Below are 22028 nucleotides of genomic sequence, written 5' to 3'. Positions count from 1 at the left end.
CTCAAATTTCCCAAAATACCGAAATTCGGACGGTATCGTTATATGGGAGCTACCCTAAAAAGTACATCAATATTTTTTCATTTTTGGCAGAGACGTTTTCTACACACAAAGAGAATAGAAAGTAATAAATTAGCCAATAGCCAATTCGTAATACCAAAATTCGTAAAGTGTCTTTATATGGGAGCTACCCTAAATAGTACATGAGTTTTTAAGAATATTTTATGAAGCCATCCTGAGCTCTATTAGGCTTGGTTTCTACTTTTACAGAGGCTATTCGGAATTTCAAATTTATATTAAATTAATATTTTTAAAAATATTTTCAGAGGCTATTTCTAACTGGTTTAGGCGAAGATTTTTTAGAATATTTTCAAAACCTAGATGGAGAAGAAAATAATCATTTTTTAAAATAAAAATCAAGCCTTCCCAATTTAAGAACTTTTTTCCTAAAATAAATATTAGTTCCCAAGGTTTTAGTAATATTTAAAATTTTTAGTTAAACCTTGGTAATTTTGGCAAAAACAATACTAAATCCTTTCTTGTTTTTAAGTATTCAATATATTTTTCATTTATGAACTTTGTTCCTAACTATTTCTTGGTTTTTGGGAATCTTTCAAGTTATTAGGAAATTTTTCCTAACGCAAAAAATTAGCCTTCAATAGATTATCGCTTATTTTCTTTAATTATAATTAAACTGTTCTTTATAGAAAAATTGGTTTCCAAGTTTAAGAATTTTATTCTTAAATTAAATAAAAAAGCATAAGACAGAAATTCTAGTATTTTAAGAATTTCGTTCCTAAATTAAAAAAAAAATCCTAAAAACCATTTTACAGTTTGTTTTCTTTAATTCAAATTTAAGTTGTCTTTACAGAAAAATCGATTTCCAGTAATTTAAGAATTTTGTACCTAAATAAAAAAACATTTTTCCTAAAGCCAATTTTTTTCCTAATTATCAAAGGGTTATGTCAAATTTTAACAAAGACTACACTACACTAATTTCAATCTACAATAAAAATCAATGAAAAAATGATACACAGTATAGCTTTAAGTTTATCCTGGGAACCAATCAGCTGATGAATCAATTAAGCAATAGACGCCTAAAAGTATGCTATGAATTTCATTAAACAAGTTTCAAAAAGGGCATGGATGCTACTGGATTAGATACACTTTCCCATATATATTCCAAAGTGGAAAAATCCGTCCACACCTTTTCTGAATATATAATATTTTTCTCATAGCAAACCCCAAAGCTCTGCTTTCATTTGTATCATTGTTTTTTCTCTCACTCTCTCTCTCTCCCTCTCTTACATCCCTATTACAACTCAATTTACAAAGAAGCAGAGCAACAAACATTGTTGAAATATGATCTCTCGAATCTAAACAAATCAAATCAACACAAATATTTATTTTTTGATAAATTTATTGCAAATCTAGAAGTGTCTCGTCTCAATTACAGATCGAACATCAAAAAAAAATAGATTGGAATTATTTTTTCAACTGCAGATTTATGTTACTCACATTTTCTCTCTTTCTTACTTATTACAGACACCTCGACTTAAATTTCAATTGATTTTGAATGCATCAAAAGAATTCGAGTTACGTTGAGAGAAGGTCGGTCGTTCATTGCAAATATTGCCAATTCTAACAACAACAGCAACAACATCAAGAAATATTATAACTGGGCCATAGAGAAGCCACCAAATAAGGAAACAGTAGTGGTTTTTGGATTTGGATTGTTGTTGTCGTCGTCGCTGTATGCCAAGTGCAATTAGCCATGGAGAATCTTGGTTACAAAGAGGGTTCAGCCAAACCGAGACGTATGACACGCTCCATTAGTGTGGTGACCAAAAGTGATGCTGAACAGCCATTGGCCGGAAATAATACAAATCGGTAAGTATGTATGACAAAGCAAAAAACTAAAAATCAATAATTTTGAATTTAAGGGGAAATGAAATATTTTTAAAATTAATATACACAAAAATTACATTTCATATTTCAATATTCCAATGCATAAAGCATACTTTTAGGATGCATTTGTGAGAATATCGATTTATGATCAGCTGTTTGTATTTTAATTAATTTTAAACAGTATTTTCTATCTATTCCGTAATTACGAAATTGTTTCCTAAAAGGAATATATATTAGGAAAAACTAAATATATTAGGAAAATCTAAATTCTAGAATTTGTTTTATTAAATAAGGAATAAGTTTAACTTTTAGGAAATAATTTCTTAATTTCTGAGAAGACAGAAAATACTATTTAGAATTACTTAAAAAAAACCTTTAGGATGCATTTGTACGAATATCGATTTATGTTCATCTGTTTGTATTTTAATTCGTTCTAAATAGTATTTTCTGTCTATTTAGTAATTAAGAAATTATTTCCTAAAAGACAAAAAAAATATTAGGAAACAAGTCAAAACCTAGGTTCTAAAATTTGTTTTTTTAAATAAGGAATAAGTGCAAGTGCATAAGGAAGGATGCATTTGTACTAATATCGATTTATGAGCAGCTGTTTATATTTTAATTAATTGTAAAATTCTGTCTATTCAGTAATTACGAAATTGTTTCCTTAAAGAAAAATATATTAGAAAAAAAATAATTCTATTTTCGAGAATTGGTTTTATTAAATAAAGAATCAGTTCAATAACTTAGAAATATTTTCCTTTGATGAATGTCTGTATAAGGCTTTTTTGTTCAATCCTTCATAATTTAGGAATTGTTTTCCTAAAGTGAATATCAGTTCCCAGTGTTTTAGGAATGTTTTAAGTGAGGACCAGTTTTTTTCTAAATGGAAAAATAAGTCTATAGTAGATTATCAATTGTTTTCTTTAATTGAAATTAAACTTTCCTTTACAGAAAAAATCTGTTCCAAGTATTTTAAGAATTTTGTTCCTAAAAAAATTTTGATTTTTTTTTTTTCTATAATAAAAATCATTACTTAATAATTTTCGATTTGTGTTCTATTAAAATGAGTCTAGAATGATATGTGTTAAGTTTCGTGGAAATCGGTTGAAATTTACGTATAGCTCCCATATATATTTTCATCCGATTTTATGTAAATGGTGCACCAAACTTTAAGTGGCACAAGGTCAGCAGTTAAAGTAGGAAAGGACCTATCGGAGCCCTTCAATACCGATCGAGGATTCAGACAAGGTGACAGTTTGTCGTGTGATCTTTTTAACATCCTACTGGAAAAGGTCATACGAGACGCAAAGGTGAACAGAAATAGCACTCTGTACACCAAACAACACATGTTACTCGCCTACGCCGATGGGTCGAACATTGCGAGCGGTAACAGCCACCTTTGAACATATTGAAAAGGAGTCTGCCAAAGTGGGTCAGGCAGTAAAAGGCGAGAAGACCAAGCTGATGGTATCAACGCGAAAGACGTCCAGTAGACTCGGACCAACTGTGGAACTTGAGAACTACAGCTTCGAGCTAGTTAAAGACTTTATATACCTTGGTACCGCCATAAATAAAACAAATGACATCAGTTTTGAAATTCGGAGAAGGATTGTGATGGCCAACAGATGCTACTATGGTCTAAGTAAGCAGTTTAGAAACAAGGCCACCTCCCGCTAGACCAAACTAACACTTTACAAGACGCTGATACTACCCGTGCTATTACATGGATCAGAAGCATGGGTACTTGCGCAAGCAGATGAGGCAGATCTTGGGGTGTTTGAGAGAAAAATTCTCCTGATTTAGATTTAGATAGAGCTCCCATAGATATGTTTATCCGATTTTATGTAAATGGTGCATCAAAGCACCTAAATTTCTCTCGATTTACACGAAATTGAACATAGCGCACTAATTTAAGACTAGAATGATGTGTGCCAAGTTTCGTTGAAATCGATTCAGATTTAGATAAAGTTCTCATAGATATTTTTATCCGATTTTATGTAAATGGTGCACCAAAGCCTCTATATTTCTCTCGATTTACACGAAATTGTGCATAGCCTACTGAATTAAGTCCAGAATGGATGTATTAAGTTTCGCTGAAATCTATTCAGATTTAGATACACCCCCCATATATATTTTCATGCGATTTTCTGTAAATGGTGTAACAAAGCCCCTAAATGTCTCTCGATTTTCACGAAATTGTGCATAGGTCATTAAATTGAGTCTAGAATAATGTGTGCTAAGTTTTGTTGAAATCGATTTAGATATAGCTCCCATAGATATGCTCATCGGATTTTATGTAAATGGTGCATCAAAGCCCCTAAATTTCTCTCGATTTAGACGAAATTGAACATAGCGTACTTATTTGAGACTAGAATGATGTGTGCTAAGTTTTGTTGAAATCGATTCAGATTTAGATATAGCTGCCATAGATATTTTAATCCGATTTTCTGTAAATGGTGCACCAAAGCCTCTATATTTCTCTCGATTTACACGAAATTTTGTATAGCGTACTAAATTAAGTCCCGAATGGCATGTATTAAGTTTCGCTGAAATCTATTCAGATTTAGATATAGCCCCCATATATATTTTCATGCGATTTTCTGTAAATGGTGCACCAAATCCCCGACATTTCTGCCGATTTACACGAAATTTTGCATAGGGTATTAAATTCAGTCTAGAATGATGTGTGCCAAGTTTCGTTGAAATCGATTCAGGATTAGAAATAACTCCCATAGATATGTTCGTCCGATTTTCTGTAAATGGTGCACCAATGCCCCTAAATTTCTCTCGATTTACACAAAATTGAACATAACGTACTATTTTGAGACTAGAATGATGTGTGCTAAGTTTCGTTGAAATCGATTCAGATTTAAATAAAGTTCTCATAGATATTTTTATCCGCCTCTAACATTTCTCTCGATTTACACGAAATTGAACATAGCGTACTTATTTGAGACTAGAATGATGTGCGCCAAGTTTCGTTGAAATCGATTCAGATTTAGATAAAGTTCTCATAGATATTTTTATTCGATTTTATGTAAATGGTGCACCAAAGCCCCTAAATTTCTCTCGATTTCCACAAAATTTTGCATAGGGTCTTAAATTCAGTGTAGAATGATGTGTGCCAAGTTTCGTTAAAATCGATTCAGATTTAGATATAGCCCCTATATATATTTTCATCCGATTTTAGGTAAATGGTGCACCAAACTCCCAATATATGTTCGATTGAGACGAAATTTTGCATAGCGTACTAAATTAAGTCCAGAATGGCATGTATTAAGTTTCGCTGAAATCGATTCAGATTTAGATAAAGTTCTCATAGATATTTTTATCCGATTTTATGTAAATGGTGGATCAAAGCCCCTAAATTTCTTTCGATTTACACGAAATTGTACATAGGGTATTATATTGAGTCTAGAATGATGTGTGCTAAGTTTTGTTGAAATCGTTTCAGATTTAGATATAGCTCTCATATGTATGTTTCAGGACCAACTGAAGGCGTGGATTTATTAAAGAATATTTTAAGCCTCTAAATTTCGTTCAATTTACACGAAATTGAGCATAGCCTACTAATTTGAGATGATAATAATGTGTGCTAAGTTTCGTTGAAATCGATTAAGATTTAGATATAGATCCCATATATATATATATTTGGCCGATTTGATCCGTCTTTGAAATTTCCTTCTTTCCGTTTATTATTTACTACGCAGAAAATCTCCAAAATCCCTCTCTCTCTTTAGATATATTTTCAAATTGTTATAACAAATAATTAATTGTTCCCTTCCCCATATTATTTTTATTTAATTTACACATTTGTCATTGTGAAGAAGATTCCAAAAATCTAAAAAAAAACAACAACAACAAATAAAAAATTATATATTTACAATATTATCATTTGTTAAATCATATGATTAGAGTCTGATCAGAAAATTAAGTTACCTGTCAATGGGGGAGTATAGAGGGAGAGAGAGAGATAGAATGAGAGAAAGGGAGAAATAAAGAAGCGACCCCATGAATCATTTGTTTTTTTTTTTTGGGAATTTGTCAATAAATCAGAAAAAAAAACAAAGTCCACACAGACCTGTCATTCAAAATAATCCAAGCATCCATAATTGGGTGTATATCTACGTTAATAATTAATTTAAACAAACTGATATTTAATAAAAAAAATATTAATAAAAAACCACTCTCTCCCAGGCGGATATACACAACAACAATATCTAATAATATAGCAATTTATCTATTTTTTATTTTTTTCAATATTTTTCGTGGAATTAAACCACAAATTAATATATAATAAAACAAATCCAAACCATTTATTATTATAATGAATGAGATAAATGCATAGTTCTTAGAAATTATCCAGTCCCGAAAAATATTCCGAATCTAATATTTCATATATATATATATATATAATTTCTAGAAATTCCACTTAATTTGAATTTATTGTACGGTATTTCAAATTTCATCTGAATCGGACAAACATTGGGAGTTTAGTTGACCATTTGCAGAAAATCGGACAAAAATATATATCTGAGACCGCTATCAAAATCCGAATCGATTTCAACGAAATTTAGCACACAACATTCTAGTCTGAACTTAATACGCTATTCTCAATTTCATGTGAATCGAAAGAAATATAGCGGCTTTCGTGCACCAATTACATAAAATCGGACGAAATAATATATGACAGCTATATCTCAATCTGAACCGATTTCAACGAAACTTAGCACATGCCATTCTATACTCAATTTAGTACGCTACGCCAAATTTGATCTGAATCGGATAAAAAATTAGTAGTTTGGTGAATATATTTACATCGAATCGGACAAAAATATATATGGGAGCTATATCTAAGTCTGAACCGATTTCTACGAAACTTAGCACACATCATTATAAACACTATTTGATGCGGTATTCCAAATTTCGTCGGAATCGGACAAATCTTGGGAGTTTTGTGGCCATTTTTTTTCATAAAATCTGATGAAATTATATATGGCAGCTATATTAAAATCTGAACCGATTACAACGAAACTGAGTAATCATCATTCTAGTCTCAATTTTCGTCTCAATCGGCTAAAAATTGGAAGTTTGTTGGACTATTTACATCGAATCGGACGAAATTATATATGGGAGCTATATCTAAATCTGAACCGATATCAATGAAACTTAACACATATCATTATATACTCAATATGACACGGCATTCCAAATTTCGTCGGAATCGGACAACTCTTGGGAGTTTTGTGGCCATTTTTTTAATAAAATCTGATGAAATTATATATGGCAGCTATATTCAAATCTGAACCGATTACAACGAAACTAAGTAATCATCATTCTAGTCTCAATTTTCGTCTCTGTCGGCTAAAAATTTTAAGTTTTGTGGAGTATATACATCGAATCGTACGAAATTATATATGGGAGCTATATCTTAATCTGAACCGATTTCAACGAAACTTAACACACATCATTATATACTCAATATGAAACGGCATTCCAAATTTCGTCTTAATCGAAAAACTCTTAGGAAACTCTGACGAAATTATATATGACAGCTATATCTAAATCTGAACCGATTTCAACGAAACTTAGCACATGCCATTCTATACTCAATTCAGTATGCTACGCCAAATTTGATCTCAATCGGATAAAAAATTAGGAGTTTGGTGCATTATTTACATCAAATCGTCCGAAATTATATATGGGAGCTATATCTAAATCTGAATCGATTTCAACGAAACTTAGCACACATCATTATAAACTCAATATGATCCGATATTCCAAATTTTGTCAGAATCGGACAACTCTGGGGAGTTTAGTGTTCCTTTTACGTAAAATCGGAAGAAACTATGCATGAAAGCTATATCTAAATCTGAACCGATTTTCACAAAACTTAACACATGACATTCTATTCTCAATTCAGTACGCTATGCAAAATTTCGTACAAATCGAAGGGAATATAGGGGATTTAGTGCACCATTTACCTAAAATCGGACGAAGTTATACATGGGAGCTATATCTGAACCGATTTTCAGCAATTTCAATAAGGGGTTCATCGTTGGGCCATATAAACGAGTTGTATCAATTTCCATCCAAATCGAATCATAAATGCGATCTGTACATTGTTTACAAGTTTACAATAACGGAACAAAGGGCCGACGGATGTGCATAAATCGACGGATGTATGATTCTAAAAAAATGGGCCTATATATGCCCAAGTTTTTGGTAAAAAGATTTCCTACCCAATGAAAATCAAAAAAACCAATTTATAGCCAATTCGTTTGAAAACATGTCCAAATCTCAAAAAATATCGAATAATTGGCGGGTACCGTTATATGGGTGCTATACTGAAATTTGGTTCAATACTAACAATTTTTATTACGGCTATTTGTTATATAATGAGAACGTAAAATATCAAATTACAGCCTACTCGGTTGAAAATCGTTCCCAAAATCCCCAAAAATACCGAATACTAGGGGGTTCCGTTATATGGGTGCTACCCTGAGACTTGGTTCGATATTAAAAATTTGTGGTACGGAGATGTGTTATACAATGAGAACGCAAAATACCAAATTATAGCCAATTCGGTTGAGAAACGAATTCAAAATCCCCAAAATACCGTATATTGGGGGTATGAGGGCTACCCTGAAACTTGGTTCGATATTAATAATTTTTGGTACGGAGGTGTGTTATACCATGAGAACGCAAAATACCAATTTACAGACAATTTGGTCGGAAAATGTGTCCAAAATCCCCAAAATACCGAATATTGGGGGATACCGTTGTATGGGGGCTACCCTGAAACTTGGTTCGATATTGGCAGTGAGATTTGACACCCAATGAGAACACAAATTACAGGCAATTCGGATGAAAAAACATGTCCAAAAATGTCCAAAATACCGAAAATTGGGGGGTACCGCTATATGGGGGCTACCCTGAAACTCGGTTCGATATTAATAATTTTTGGGGCTGAGATGTGTTATACAATGAGAACGCAAAATACCAAATTACAGCCAATTCGGTTGAAAAAAAAACATGTCCAAAATCCCCAAAATACCGAATAATGGGTGGTTCCGTTATATGTGGGCTATCCTGAAACTTGGATTAATATTAATAATCTTTGGTAGGACTATGTGAGAACGTAAAATACAAAATCACAGCCAATTAGGTTGAAAAAAAAATATCTGAAATCACCAAAATACCGAATACTAGGGGATTCTGCCATATGGGTGCTATCCTGAAACTAGGGTCGATATTAATAATTTTGGCAAGGAGATTTGACAGTCAACGAGAACGCAAAATACCAAATTACAGCCTATTCGGTAGAAAAAAAAACATGTCCAAAATCCCCAAAATATCGAATATCGGGCGGTACCGTAGTATGGGGTCTACCCTGAAACTTGGTTCGATATTCATAATTTTTGGTACGGACATTTGACACCCAATGAGAATACAAAATACCAATTTACAGCCAATTCGGTTTAAAAACGTCTCCAAAATTCGCAAAATACCGAATATTGGGGGTACTGTTATATGAGGGCTATCCTGAATTTTGGTTCGATATTAATCATTTTCGGTACGGAGATTTGACAGCCAATGAGAACGCAAAATACCAAAATACAGCCAATTCTGTTGGAAAATGTCTCCAAAATCCCCAAAATACCGAATACTAGGGGGTCCGATAATATGGAACTATCCTGAAACTTGCTTCGATATTAATAATTTTTGGTAGGGATATGTTTTATACAATGAGAATGCAAAATACCAAATTACAGACAATTCGGTTGGAAATATGTCCCAAAAATCGCCAAAAATATGTAATATTGGGGGTTACCGTGATATTGGGGCGGAGGGCGGTCTATACCAAAACGTGGACGAAATATCCAATTTGCAATACCAATCATCCTAAGAGTACTAGAATTGTTTGTGCAAAATTTCATAGTTGTATCTTAAATATTGTGATAATTTTTCTCAATCTTTATTCACAACTTTTGGTCCTTCGAGCCGATTAATTGCGGGATAAAATGCAACATATAAAAGTTTGAAATTTTCCATTGCCTTCGAAGTTTGTTATTCGATGAGAACGCAAAATGCCAAATTACAGACAATTCGGTTGTAAATATGTCCCCAAAATCCCCAAAAATATGTAATGTTGGGGGTTACCGTTATATTGGTGGGGCTACACTAAAACGTGGACCGAAATATCCCATTTGCAATACCAAACATCCTAAGAGTACTAGAAGTGTTTGTGCAAAATTTCATAGTTGTATCATAAATATTGCAATCTCTATCCTTTTTCTCAATCTTTATTCACAACATTTGGTCCTTCGAGCCGATTAATTGCGGGATAAAATGCAACCTATAAAGGTTTGAAATTTGCCATTGCTTTCGAAGTTTGTTAATCGAGGTTCGAAAAAAAAATTTGTATAAATTTTGAATCTAGTCGATATTTGTTTGCCAGATATCCTCAGGATAGGCAAGGCAAGTCAGCCGGTTTTTTACATAAAGAGAGAGAGAGAGGGAGGGAGAGATGCATGCCATCATCACCCCCATCCGCAGCAGCTGAAGAATAAATTTTTACTTTTTGGTCTCAAGTTTATGTAGTTAATTTTTTTTTTTTGGGATCTGTCATTCAAATATCGATTTGGAGAAATTTGTGCTTTCATCTCCAGACGATTTTGAAGCTATATGACAATATTTTTTTGTAGGTGTTAATTTTTATTGATGATTTATTTTTGGCACAAGATAAATTATTATCTAGGTACATATGTACGCATAAATACATATACATACACATGTGTCACATTTAAGCCAGATTTTTGTGCCAGCTTGTCTGTCGATCTCTGTGTGTGTGTGTTTTGGGCCAAAAAAAAAAAAAACACTTGCTTCGCCCGTTACTTGTCAACTTAAATACGTGTTTGGTGGCTGGCTGGTTGTCTGGCTCTCAGATTTAACCATCTAACGCGATCGATCAACCGTTGGCTTGGCTTGGCTGGCTGGCTGGTTGGTTGAGTTTTTGGTGTTGATTCTTGGCGTTTAGATTTTTGTGAGGTTTACTTGTTGGTGTTACTAAATTTGCAAAAAAAATTACTGATCCAAACTCAGCTGAGAGAATTGAGCACACCGGCTGAGTAAGGCTGCCCACCACCACTCGATCGTTAAAAAATTAAAACAAAATTTTACCAGAATTCAAAATCAGTTGATTTGAAACTAACAAATGAAACGGTCGTTGGAAAATGTCTAGAAAACGGAAATACGCGAAACTGGTCATCACATGACGGAACAAGAAAAAAAAAATAAATAAAATGCGCCAACGCAGAATCAGAATTTTTTGGTGATGATGAATTAAATGAAAAAAAAAGAAAATATATTTCAAATCAAAAATAAAATATTGAAGAAAATAAAATAAATTCAAGAAAAATTCATTCTGTGAGAATTTATTTCCAAAAATAATTTGAATTGAAATTTGAAAATTTTGAAAACAAATAAACAAACAAAGCAAAAAAAAAAACAAAAAAAGTAAATTTGCGTGTTATTGTTGTTATTGTAATTTCAGTGTGTATTATTTTTTGTTTTGTTTTTGTTAATTTAATACTGAAATGAAATTAGAACATACTTTATCGCATTGGGAGCATCCATGGATATGGCTTGAATCAATGTATAGTGTTCAATTATTTATTTTGTTTTTTATTATCAAGTTTTTTTTTTATTTTCAAATTTAAACTGAGCCTTTCACCTGCAACCAACCGCCAATTCACGAAGTAGTGCAGTTTTTTGTGTAGTGTTATAACAACAACAATTAAATTAACAAAAAAAAATAAATTCAATTCCTCGACTAAATTTAGAATTGGGCATAAATTTTGTCATTTCCTCTACTCTACTATTTTTATTCAAAAAAAAAAAAAATAAATAAATAACTTAAACATCTCTACTTGACCGTCAATCTATAATGTTACTATATATTGTTGTTGTAATTTGATTGAATACAAAAATTTGGCAAATTTTTAAATTTTTTATGGTGTGTGAATATTAATCAAATCTATCAAATCATGAAACTTGATATCAAATTCAAATTAATATTTGAAATTCAAATATTAATCAAATCTATCAAATCACAAAATTTGATCTGAAATTCAAATTAAAAAAAAATTAAAAATAAAATATGGGGAAAGTGAGAATTTTCCATGGATAAATTTTCATTTCATAAAAATAAAATTTACATAAAAAATAGCAATAAAATTAAATTAAATAAAAAAAATTATTAAAATTTAACAACAAAATAAAAATAAAAAATTGAAAATATATTAAAAAAAAAATAAATTATACAAATATATTACATTAAAAATAAATAGATTCTAAATAAAAAAATAAATAGATTCTAAAAAAATAAAACCAGTGATCGGAGCAGTAAAGTCGGACGGGGCCGACTATACGATACCCTACACAACTACCATGGTACTCTAACTTTCTTCGGATGTTTATTCCAAGCCTGGGCAATATTTCGTGATATTTGCCCCCTAGAGCCCGTTTGGAGGTCAACATAACCTCTTCTTTGCACTGACATATTTTGCGAATATTACTAATATTCAGTACAGCCTTTCTAATTAATTGTCCAGATTCCCTTCATCGTGGGTTTGTTTTGTGATGTTTGGCCTATTATTGGCATCGACTCGAAAAGAAAAATACACAAAATTAAATATTCGGTCCACTTCATTCCATAATTATAATCTGCTCATTACCAAAAGTTATAGGCATTATCCTTGATCATAACTGGATCCTCATGAAAAATTTCAAAGCGATCCGCGCTATATTTCCGCACTCTAGATTGGTAATGGGTTACTAAAAAATATCTGAGTACGTATAAATATTTTGAAGTGTAACTCCCACATCCGAGTACATACGACCATATAATTGGTATCAATTTAATGGACAAGCACTCCTCTTGGATATACTATCCACTTCTATGTGTTTCAGGAGTAAATATATTCCCTATGGAATACAAATTTTGTAATTTTTCACACAAAAGTCAGGGTCCATTTGACCCGCTAAATATTGACCGATCTTTATCAAAACAGGCATGCTTATTCTCTGGCCCGATCCCCTTCTCCATGCAAAAAATTGCAGCGTTTGGGCCATAATTGCGGTCGACAAAATTAAGTATTTGGTCCATTTCATCATTCATTTTAACCGATCTTTACCAAAAACAATAGGGGTCTTCATTGGCCAGAACCCATCCTACATGCAAAATTTCGTGAAAATTGGTCCATAACTTTGGCCTGTATCGTGTTTACAAATTATAATGGACAGACGGACGGGCGGACACACATGTCTAGATGGGTCTAGGATCAATATTTCGCGGCGTTACAAACTTTTGGGGCTGTATATTTATAATTTTTTTGTGGACTCAAATTACTAAATTACAGCCAATTCGGTAAAAAAAATCCGGTCAAAACCCCCCAAAAACTGTAAATTGGGAGGCACCCTTTTATGGGGGCTACCAGAAAAAGTGGACATATATTTATAATTTTTAGTGGGGGAAATTTGGTTCCCAAAAAGAACCCAATGTACCAAATTTCAGCGAATTCGGTTGAAAACCGCGCTCAAGAACCCTAAAATACCGAAAATTGGGGGTACCCTTATATGGGGGCTACTCGAAAAAATGGACCTATAAATATAATTTTTTGTGGAGATTTGGTACCTTTTAAGAACTCAATATACAAAATTACAGTCCATTCGATGAAAAAATCTGGTCAAAACCCCGCAAAAACTGAAAATTTGGGGGTACTCTTATATGGGGTCTACCAGAAAAAGTGGACCTATATTTACAGTTTTTAGTGGGGAATGTTGGTACCCAAAAAGAAACCAAGGTATCAAATTTCAGCGAATTTGGTTGAAAGCGCGCTCAAGAACCCCAAAATATCGAAAATTGGGCGGTATACTTATATGGGGGCTATGCCTAAATGTGGACCGATATATCCCAAACCTATGCAAAATTTCAGCACCCTATCTCAATTTCTTTAGAAGATAGCGGGATTACCACAGACGGACAGACGGACATGGCTAGATCGTCTTAGAATTTTAACCCGATCAAGAATATAAATTATCGATGAGTTGAATATTTCGATGAGTTACAAACGGAATGACAAAATTCATATACCCTCCATACTATGGTGGAGGCTATAATAATAAAAAGAAGTAAAAAAAAACTATTTTTAAATTATTTAAATTAAAAACATTATTTAAATATAATAATAATTATTTTATTTAAATTAAAATAATTACTAAATAAAAACGAAGATATTGAAACGATAGACAAATTCCCCACTTTGTTTAATTTAAAAAAAAATAAATTTTATTTCTTATGAGGTTTACAATTTAAAACAATCTCTATTTAAGGGAATTTGAAAAATCACCGATTTTTTACCAAAAACCAAGTTAAAAAATAAGGAAGATCTTCACCGATTGGCTTTATCCTAGTTCATACGATAGCTATACACTCACAGAGAAACGTGTAAAAATTTGAAATCGATTGGGTTATTAGTTTTTGAGTTATCGTGCCCGCCATTCGCAAAAAAATGTTTAGAGAAAAACGCGTTTAAAGTTTGAGAAGCCCTTCAGCCGTCACTTGATGCTGACACAATAAATCGGCTATATCTTCAAGAGTTCTTGAGATTTTAACTTGAAATTTTGCAGGGACATTCTTGAATTAGTGTAGATTGGAATTAAGTCAACAAAAATTTTGACCCCGAGAATGGGGGGGGGCCCCTTAAATCATTTACATTTAATTAATTCAATTTCATAATCCTATTAATTAATAATTTAATTATTATTTAATATTTTTTCTTGTCCTATATATCTGTTTTTAAATCATACGATAGATACCACCATCATCCAAAAACAATTCCAAGAAATATAAAATAAAGAATTTGATTTATGATCTATCGAAAAAAAACCAGTTCTAATTTGAATTCTAATAATTTGTGTGTTAATTCTATCCTAAGAAAAATAAAATTTAGAATACTGGAATTGTTAAATATATTGAACAGTATTGATTCGCAAATTAAAAATAAATAAAAAAACTATAATACAAATATCCACTTTTTGGATAAATTAAAAAAAAAAATCCAAAATACCAATTTTATAAAAATAATAGCATTTTTAGGACGCCTATGACAAGGCGTGCCAATTATTTACAATTCATCATGATTTAAGAAATATTTTTTTTTTCAAATTGTCCCTCCACATTAATGTTCACAATTTTAATACAACTCCACTTCTTAGATTCTTGTTTTTGTTGTTGTTGTTGTTATTATTATTTATTTCAACTAAAACTCGATGCCATTTAAGTTGTTCTTGTTATTACCACACACACACTTTACAAGATTAAGAACTTGGATTTGGTTACAAGGTCATGTAATAAATTTTATTATTTATGTACATATATGTGTATTTATGTACATATGTGTATTTAGGTTCATATGTATGCGTATGAATGAATATACAAATTGATGTGGGGGTACCTGGTAAAAAAAGTGTGATTTAAACACGTTCGATAAAACAAAAATAAAACGAGAGACAATATTTAATATTTTTTGCAACCAGAAATTTCGATGTAAATTAAAAAAAGTAGATGTATATTAGGGTGGACATAGATATAATTCAGTAAAAAACGTAAAATTTTTGGTGGGGAGATTTTCCAACCCAATGAGAATAAAAAATATCAAATTACAGTCAATTCGATTGAAAAAAACTTACTCAAACTCCCCAAAATATCAGAATCTGGGACCTACTGTTATCTGAGGGCTACCCTTAATAGTGGACCAATATTGATAATTTTTGGTAGGGAGATTTTTCAAGCAATGAGAACCAATATACCAAATTACAATCAATTTTTGTTGAAAAAGTTACTGAAAATCCTCAAAATTTCGAAATTTTGGATGTACTACTATATGGGGGCTACCCTAAAAAGTGGACCAATATTGACAATTTTTTGTGGGAAGATTTACTGTCCAATGAGAACCCAAAATACCAAATTACAAACAACTCTCTTGAAAAATGTGCCCAAACTCCTAAAAATATCGAAATTTCGGAAGTACCTTTATATGAGAGCTACCCTAAAAAGTGGACAAATATTGATAATTTTTGTTGGGGATATTCTCTACCCAGTGAGAACCCAAAAGTTCACATTACAGCCAATTCGGTTGAAAAATGTGCTCAAACTTCCAAAATATCGAAATTTCGGAGGTACCATTATATGAGAGCTACCCTAAAAAGTGGACCAATATTGATAATTTTTGGTGGGGATATTCTCTACCCAGTGAGAACCCAGAATTTCAAATTACAGCCAATTCGGTTGAAAAATGTGCTCAAACTCCCACAATATCGAAATTTCGGAGGCACCATTATATGGGGGCTAATCTAAAAGGTGGATCAATGTTGATGATTTTTAGTGGGGAGATTATCCACCCAATGAGAACCCAAAATACCAAATTACACTCACTTCGGTTGAAAAATTTGCCCAATACCGAAAAATATCGAAATTTGGGAGGTTCGATTATATGGGGGCTACCATAAAAAGTGGATCAATGTTTATTATTTTTGGTGGGATATTCTCTACCCAATGAGAAAATACCTAATTACAGCTAATTCGCTTGAAAAATGTGCCCAAACTCCTCAAAATATCGAAATTTCGGAGGTACCATTATATGGGTGCCACAATAAAAAATGGACCCATATTGACAATTTTTCGTGAAGAGATTTCCTTTCTAATGAAAACCCAAAGTAGCAAATTACAGTAAATTCGGTTGAAAAATGCGATTAAAATCTTTAAAATACCCATTATTTGGGGGTACCGGAGCTATACCAAAAGGTTGACCGATAAATCTCATTTTCATTATCAAGCATGCTTGGAGTAATAGCAATATGTGTGCAAAATTTAGAGCTCTATCGTGTTAAATAAAATAAATAAAAATACGGAATTCAGATTTTCTCGTAGACGCCCAGAACGTCAAGGAAGGCAAGATGATATTCTGTCATATTAGACCAGGTCTTCTTGTGGAGTTTTTTTTCATTAGAAGACCAGATGGTCTGCTCAAGGAAAAAATAAGGTCTTTTCTTAGAAGGTTAGAAGGTCTACTCTTAGAAGATTGGAATATCTTCTCATGGAATACCAGCAGGTCTTTTCATAGACGCCCAAAGGTTCTCCTCTTAGAAGACCAGAAGTTCTTCTCATGACCAGATGGTCTTCACTTAGAACACCAAAAGGGCTGCTTTTAGAATACCAGAAGGTCTTTTCGTAGCAGGACAGAAGGTCTTCTCTTAGAAGATTAGAAGGTCTTCTCTTAGAAGATTAGAAGGTATTTTTCTCTTAGAAGACCAGAAGGTCTTCTCATAGCAGACCAAAAGTTCTTCTCCTAAAAGACTAGCATGTCTTAGAAGATTAGAAGTTTTCTCATAGAAGATCAGATGGTCTTCTCAGAGAAGACACCAAAAAAGTGTTCTGATTGAATATGAGTAGATCTTCTTATAGAAAAAAGGTCTTGTTAACCTAAAAACCAGTCCATTAGGTCTTCTCATGGAAGTCTACAATATATATTTTTATGGAAGACTTAATGGTCTTTCTATAGAAGACCAAAAACCATAGACCATAGAAAACCAAAAAGTCTGGGTATAGGGTCCTCTTACAAAATCAGGAAGTTATTCTTATACTATTACTAAAAGGGCATTCTTATAGAAGTTTAAATCGTCGAAAGTTCAAAAATCCTTTTTTTCGAAGGATCCGAAAGACCTTTTTTTACTGACTAGAATTTCTTCTTAGGGATGTCAAAATATCTTCTCATAGGATAGCAAATGGGGCTCTTCCAGGTATGTTTCCTCTAGCATGTCGGCAAGTTTTATTATGGAGGTATTCCCATAGAAGTCCCGAAGTTCTTCCTCTTATGGAAAACTATAAAAGGAAATTGGAAATGTATTATATAGGATGTTCGATTTTCGGTTTTAATTTTTGTTATATTTCTTACGATTTATGTCCTTCACCGACATGGCCCACAACAGCTACGGAATCAACAATAATGATAATTCCACCATATAGTCCTCGGAAATTGTGTTCATCGCAGTCCATATTGGGTGATATGTTGCGTAGCAATCCCTTTTGTCTTAGAAATGCAATGCGAAGTGCTGATGATATAGGTCGAAACCTATATGGCACAAGAGGGTACTTTTCCATTTCGACATTTTTTTTCTTAAGAGGTAACGATATCTCAGATCTCAGATAACGAGAAGCGGAACTTCCAATAGAAGGAACATTTCTTATATAAAGCATTTGGTCATTATTTTCCTTAGGAGAATTCGATATCACAGATTTTCTTAGTAGCGGGACTGCCAAGAGAAGAATATCTTCTATAAACCTATAAATATTTTCTTGAAGTCCACAATATATTTTAATAAAAACCCTTAGAAGATATTTTCAAAAAAGATCGGAAGGTCTTCATTTCGATACACTTTTTTTTACATATCTAAATGTTAACTAACTTATACTACACCATTTTTAATACCTTTTCTAACACACTAACCTCCAGCTTTATTTTAAATAATTTTTAAAAATATATACCTTAAACCTAACCTCAATTATTTTTTTAACCTCTCCCCTCTTTTTTGTTTTTTTTTTCCTTTTTCCATGTCCGTGCAGCTTAAAATCCATACCGCCCAATCTAATGGTCAGATGGCGTAACAATACCGATGCTATGATCGAAGCCCAATATCCAACACCCGGAGAATTTGAATATATGGAATGTGGACCATCGCCACCGGCTGAAAGTGCACCCAGTATGTATGATAGTTTCGAAGAACCCACCAGTGAGCTGAGCGTACAAATATGCAATGATACGCTGCGCATTAGCCTCATCGATCAAATGAAAAATGCCGCCGGGCGTATACGCTACTTCGAAGACATCGAACAGGGAAATGTCATTGGGGATAATACAAAGACCCATTTCGAATCTGCCTCACAAATTGAAAAGAATTTATGTTACTTGTGGTCGGCCTTCTTGAAGAGATGGGATCTACTGCAAAGTCTGCTCGATATTGGGGCGGAATTGAATTTTTGTGATCAAAATGGTATATCGGCATTGCATTTGGGCGCCTTTAGCGGCTGCCTGTCGACATTGAATTTCCTGGTGCAAAAGGGTATGAATGTTAATTTCCAACCGAAATGTTATACCCCGCTGCATTGTGCGGCCTTTGGTAATAGCACTGAGGCAGCGAAATATTTAATCAATAATGGTGCCCAAATATCCATCGATACGACGAAGCCCAATTGTGAGGAAAGTTTGCTGCATTGTGCGGTGCGGGCCAATGCCCTGGAATGCCTGCAGTTGTTTATCAACGAAGGTGCCGATGTGAATAGCCTGAAACCGAATGGTACAAATGCCATACATTTGGCAGCGGATTTGGGTAATGCCCAATGTTTGGAGATATTATTGAGAGCCCCAGGGGCTGATCCGAATGTAAGGATTTGTATTCGCGAAAAAGAGTCGACAGCTTTGCATTTGGCCGCTGATGAGGGTAATGTGGAGTGTGTGGATCTGCTGCTGGCCAAGGGGGCCGATGCCAAATTGAAAAATCATCGTGGTTTCACGGCCTTACATTTGGCTGCCCGTACCTCCAGTTTGGAATGTGTTGAGTCTCTACTGAGAAATGGTAATGCTGATCCGAATGCGGAAGATTTTGATCATCGCACTCCGCTGCATGCCGCTATTGGTAAATCGGAAAATGCTTTTGATATTATGGAACTGCTGATACAGTGGGGGGCCAATGTCAATCACAAGGACATCTATGGCTTTACCGCGTTGCATTTGGCTGCCCTTGATGGCCTGGCTCCCTGTGTGGAAATGTTGATATATCACGGAGCAGATGTTACCACAAAATCGAAAAAGGGTACCAGTGCCCTGAATGTCATCACACGTAAAACCCCAGCCTCTGTGGCCATGATTCGCCAGAAATTGGATGCTGCCATAACTCTGCATCACTCCCAGGATCCCGTCAATCGTGAAGTGGAATTGGAATTGGATTTCCGCCAACTGCTGCAACATTGCCATCCTCGCGAAATTAGCTATTTGAACACCTTCGTCGACGAGGGCCAAAAGGAGATTTTGGAACATCCGCTGTGCTCCTCGTTCCTCTACATAAAATGGGGTAAAATTAGAAAATATTATATAGGACGTTTGATATTCTGTTTTATTTTCGTGATATTCCTTACGATCTATGTCCTCACTGCCCTGGCCCACAACTGCTACAATGTCAGCAACAATGATAATTCGACCATACAGGCCCAGGAGCTGTGCCAGTCGCAATCCATCCTCGGTGATATGTTGCGTAGCAATCCCTTTGTCATGGAAATGCAATGGGGTGTCCTGGTGGCCATCACCATAGTGGAGATATGTCGAAAGTTATATGGCATAACGGGTTACTCCTCATTTCGTCACTATGTCACCCAGGTGGAGAACATTATGGAATGGTTTGTGATCACCAGTGTCTTCCTTATATCCTATGTTTATACGAAGAAAACGTACACCTTTCAAAATCACATTGGCGCATTTGCGGTACTGCTGGGTTGGACAAATCTCATGTTGATGATTGGCCAGCTTCCCGTATTCGATGTCTATGTGGCCATGTACACCCGGGTGCAGGGGGAATTTGCCAAACTCTTCATGGCCTATTCGTGTATGTTGATCGGTTTTACCATTTCCTTTTGTGTGATATTCCCCTCCTCCTCTTCGTTTGCCAATCCGTTTATGGGTTTTATTTCCGTGCTGGTCATGATGATTGGAGAACAGGATCTCTCCTTGCTTATCAATGATCCGGATGGTAAAGATCCACCATTCCTATTAGAAGTTAGTGCTCAAATTACCTTTGTATTATTCCTGCTATTCGTTACGATTATTCTCATGAATCTCCTCGTGGGTATTGCCGTCCATGACATTCAGGGGCTGAAGAAAACTGCGGGACTCTCCAAACTTGTTCGACAAACGAAATTAATTTCCTATATCGAATCAGCGTTATTTAATGGGTATTTACCCACCTGGTTGCGTAATTTGCTGCACTATACGGCCCTCGTTTCCCCACAAGCCTATCGTGTGGTACTCTGTGTAAAACCCCTAAACCCCAGCGAAAAACGTTTACCCCGTGATATACTCATGAAAGCCTATGAGGTCGGAAAAATGCGTAAACATTTTGGCCACACAATATCCGCTAAGAATTCCGATGCCACATATCTATCGTATAAGAATAAATACAACAGCGAATCGGTACAGACCCCATCGACGCCCAGTACCCCCTATGCACCGGAAGATTTTGAGGCCACCGTTTTGGCAAATATCAATACCAAAATTGATGACAACACCGATCGTATTGAATATCTAACACAAGAAATTCAAGAACTTAAACAGGCACTAATTACACAGCAACAACAGGCTAGCAAAGTTATCGATAAATTATTAATTGTAATATCGAATCAACAGAAAAATAATTTGAGAAAATAACAGAGAACATAAAAATGGAAATAATTTATAAATTTAATAAAAAAATTTTGAAATTCAAAGGAAAAAATATTTTCGATAATTATCGATAAATGCAATTTGTGTTATGAAAGTAACAGAAAAAGAGTTGCGAAATAATATAATAGAACAAAAAATGGTAATAATTTATGAAAAGTAATAAAATAATTTGAAATTCAAAGGAAAAAATATTTTCGATAATTATCGATAAATGTAATTTGTGTCATGGAATTAACAGAAAAGGAGTTGCGAAATAATATAAAAGAACAAAAATGGTAATAAATAAACAAAAATTTTAAAATTCAAAGAAAAAAATTTTTCGATAATTATCGATAAATGTCATTTTTTATATTGAACCAAAAACAAATTATTTATGAAAAAATAGAAATAATTTATGAAAAACTAAATAATAGAGATTTTGAAATTCAAGGGAAATATTTTCGATAATTATCGATAAATACCATACTTTTTATGAAATCTACTGAAATGGAGAAAAAGAGTTGCAAAAAAATTAATCAGCACAATAAATGAAAGTCATTTATGAAAATCAATAAAAAAGTGGAGTGAAAA

The 22028-nt window shown here is 33.5% G+C and overlaps 2 protein-coding genes across 3 annotated transcripts in view; one reads left to right on the top strand and one right to left on the bottom strand.

The window, feature by feature from the left end:
• The window catches only part of LOC133332627 (small ribosomal subunit protein uS9m), a 59852-nt gene that overhangs the window by 31010 nt on the left and 6814 nt on the right, over positions 1–22028 (bottom strand). The window lies entirely within an intron of this gene.
• Positions 1766–21443, top strand: LOC133332622 (transient receptor potential channel pyrexia). Of its 2 annotated transcripts, none has more exons than XM_061541005.1 (2): positions 1766–1887; positions 18593–21443. In XM_061541005.1, exons 1-2 carry the CDS (start codon positions 1772–1774, stop codon positions 21441–21443), a joined length of 2967 nt encoding a protein of 988 aa, XP_061396989.1. In that variant the 5' UTR covers positions 1766–1771. The 2 variants fall into 2 exon arrangements, with proteins under 2 accessions (XP_061396989.1, XP_061396990.1); XM_061541006.1 differs by lacking the exon at positions 1766–1887 and adding an exon at positions 11467–11563.

The sequence above is a fragment of the Musca vetustissima genome, unplaced genomic scaffold (genome assembly GCF_032173495.1).
Source record: "Musca vetustissima isolate MV318-11 ecotype Yass unplaced genomic scaffold, APGP_CSIRO_Mvet_v1 utg2910, whole genome shotgun sequence".
Classification (NCBI taxonomy): Eukaryota; Metazoa; Arthropoda; class Insecta; order Diptera; family Muscidae; genus Musca; species Musca vetustissima.
Note: the sequence above shows the minus strand (reverse complement) of the source record. Positions and strands in the feature narration are given on the sequence as shown.

Excerpts from the sequence above, each read along its gene's own strand:
- LOC133332622 (XM_061541005.1), top strand. The coding sequence starts at position 1,772 with ATGGAGAATCTTGGTTACAAAGAGGGTTCAGCCAAACCGAGACGTATG. Across the intron at positions 1,888-18,592 it reads GCCGGAAATAATACAAATCG|CTTAAAATCCATACCGCCCA; the intron begins GTAAGTATGTAT and ends ATGTCCGTGCAG.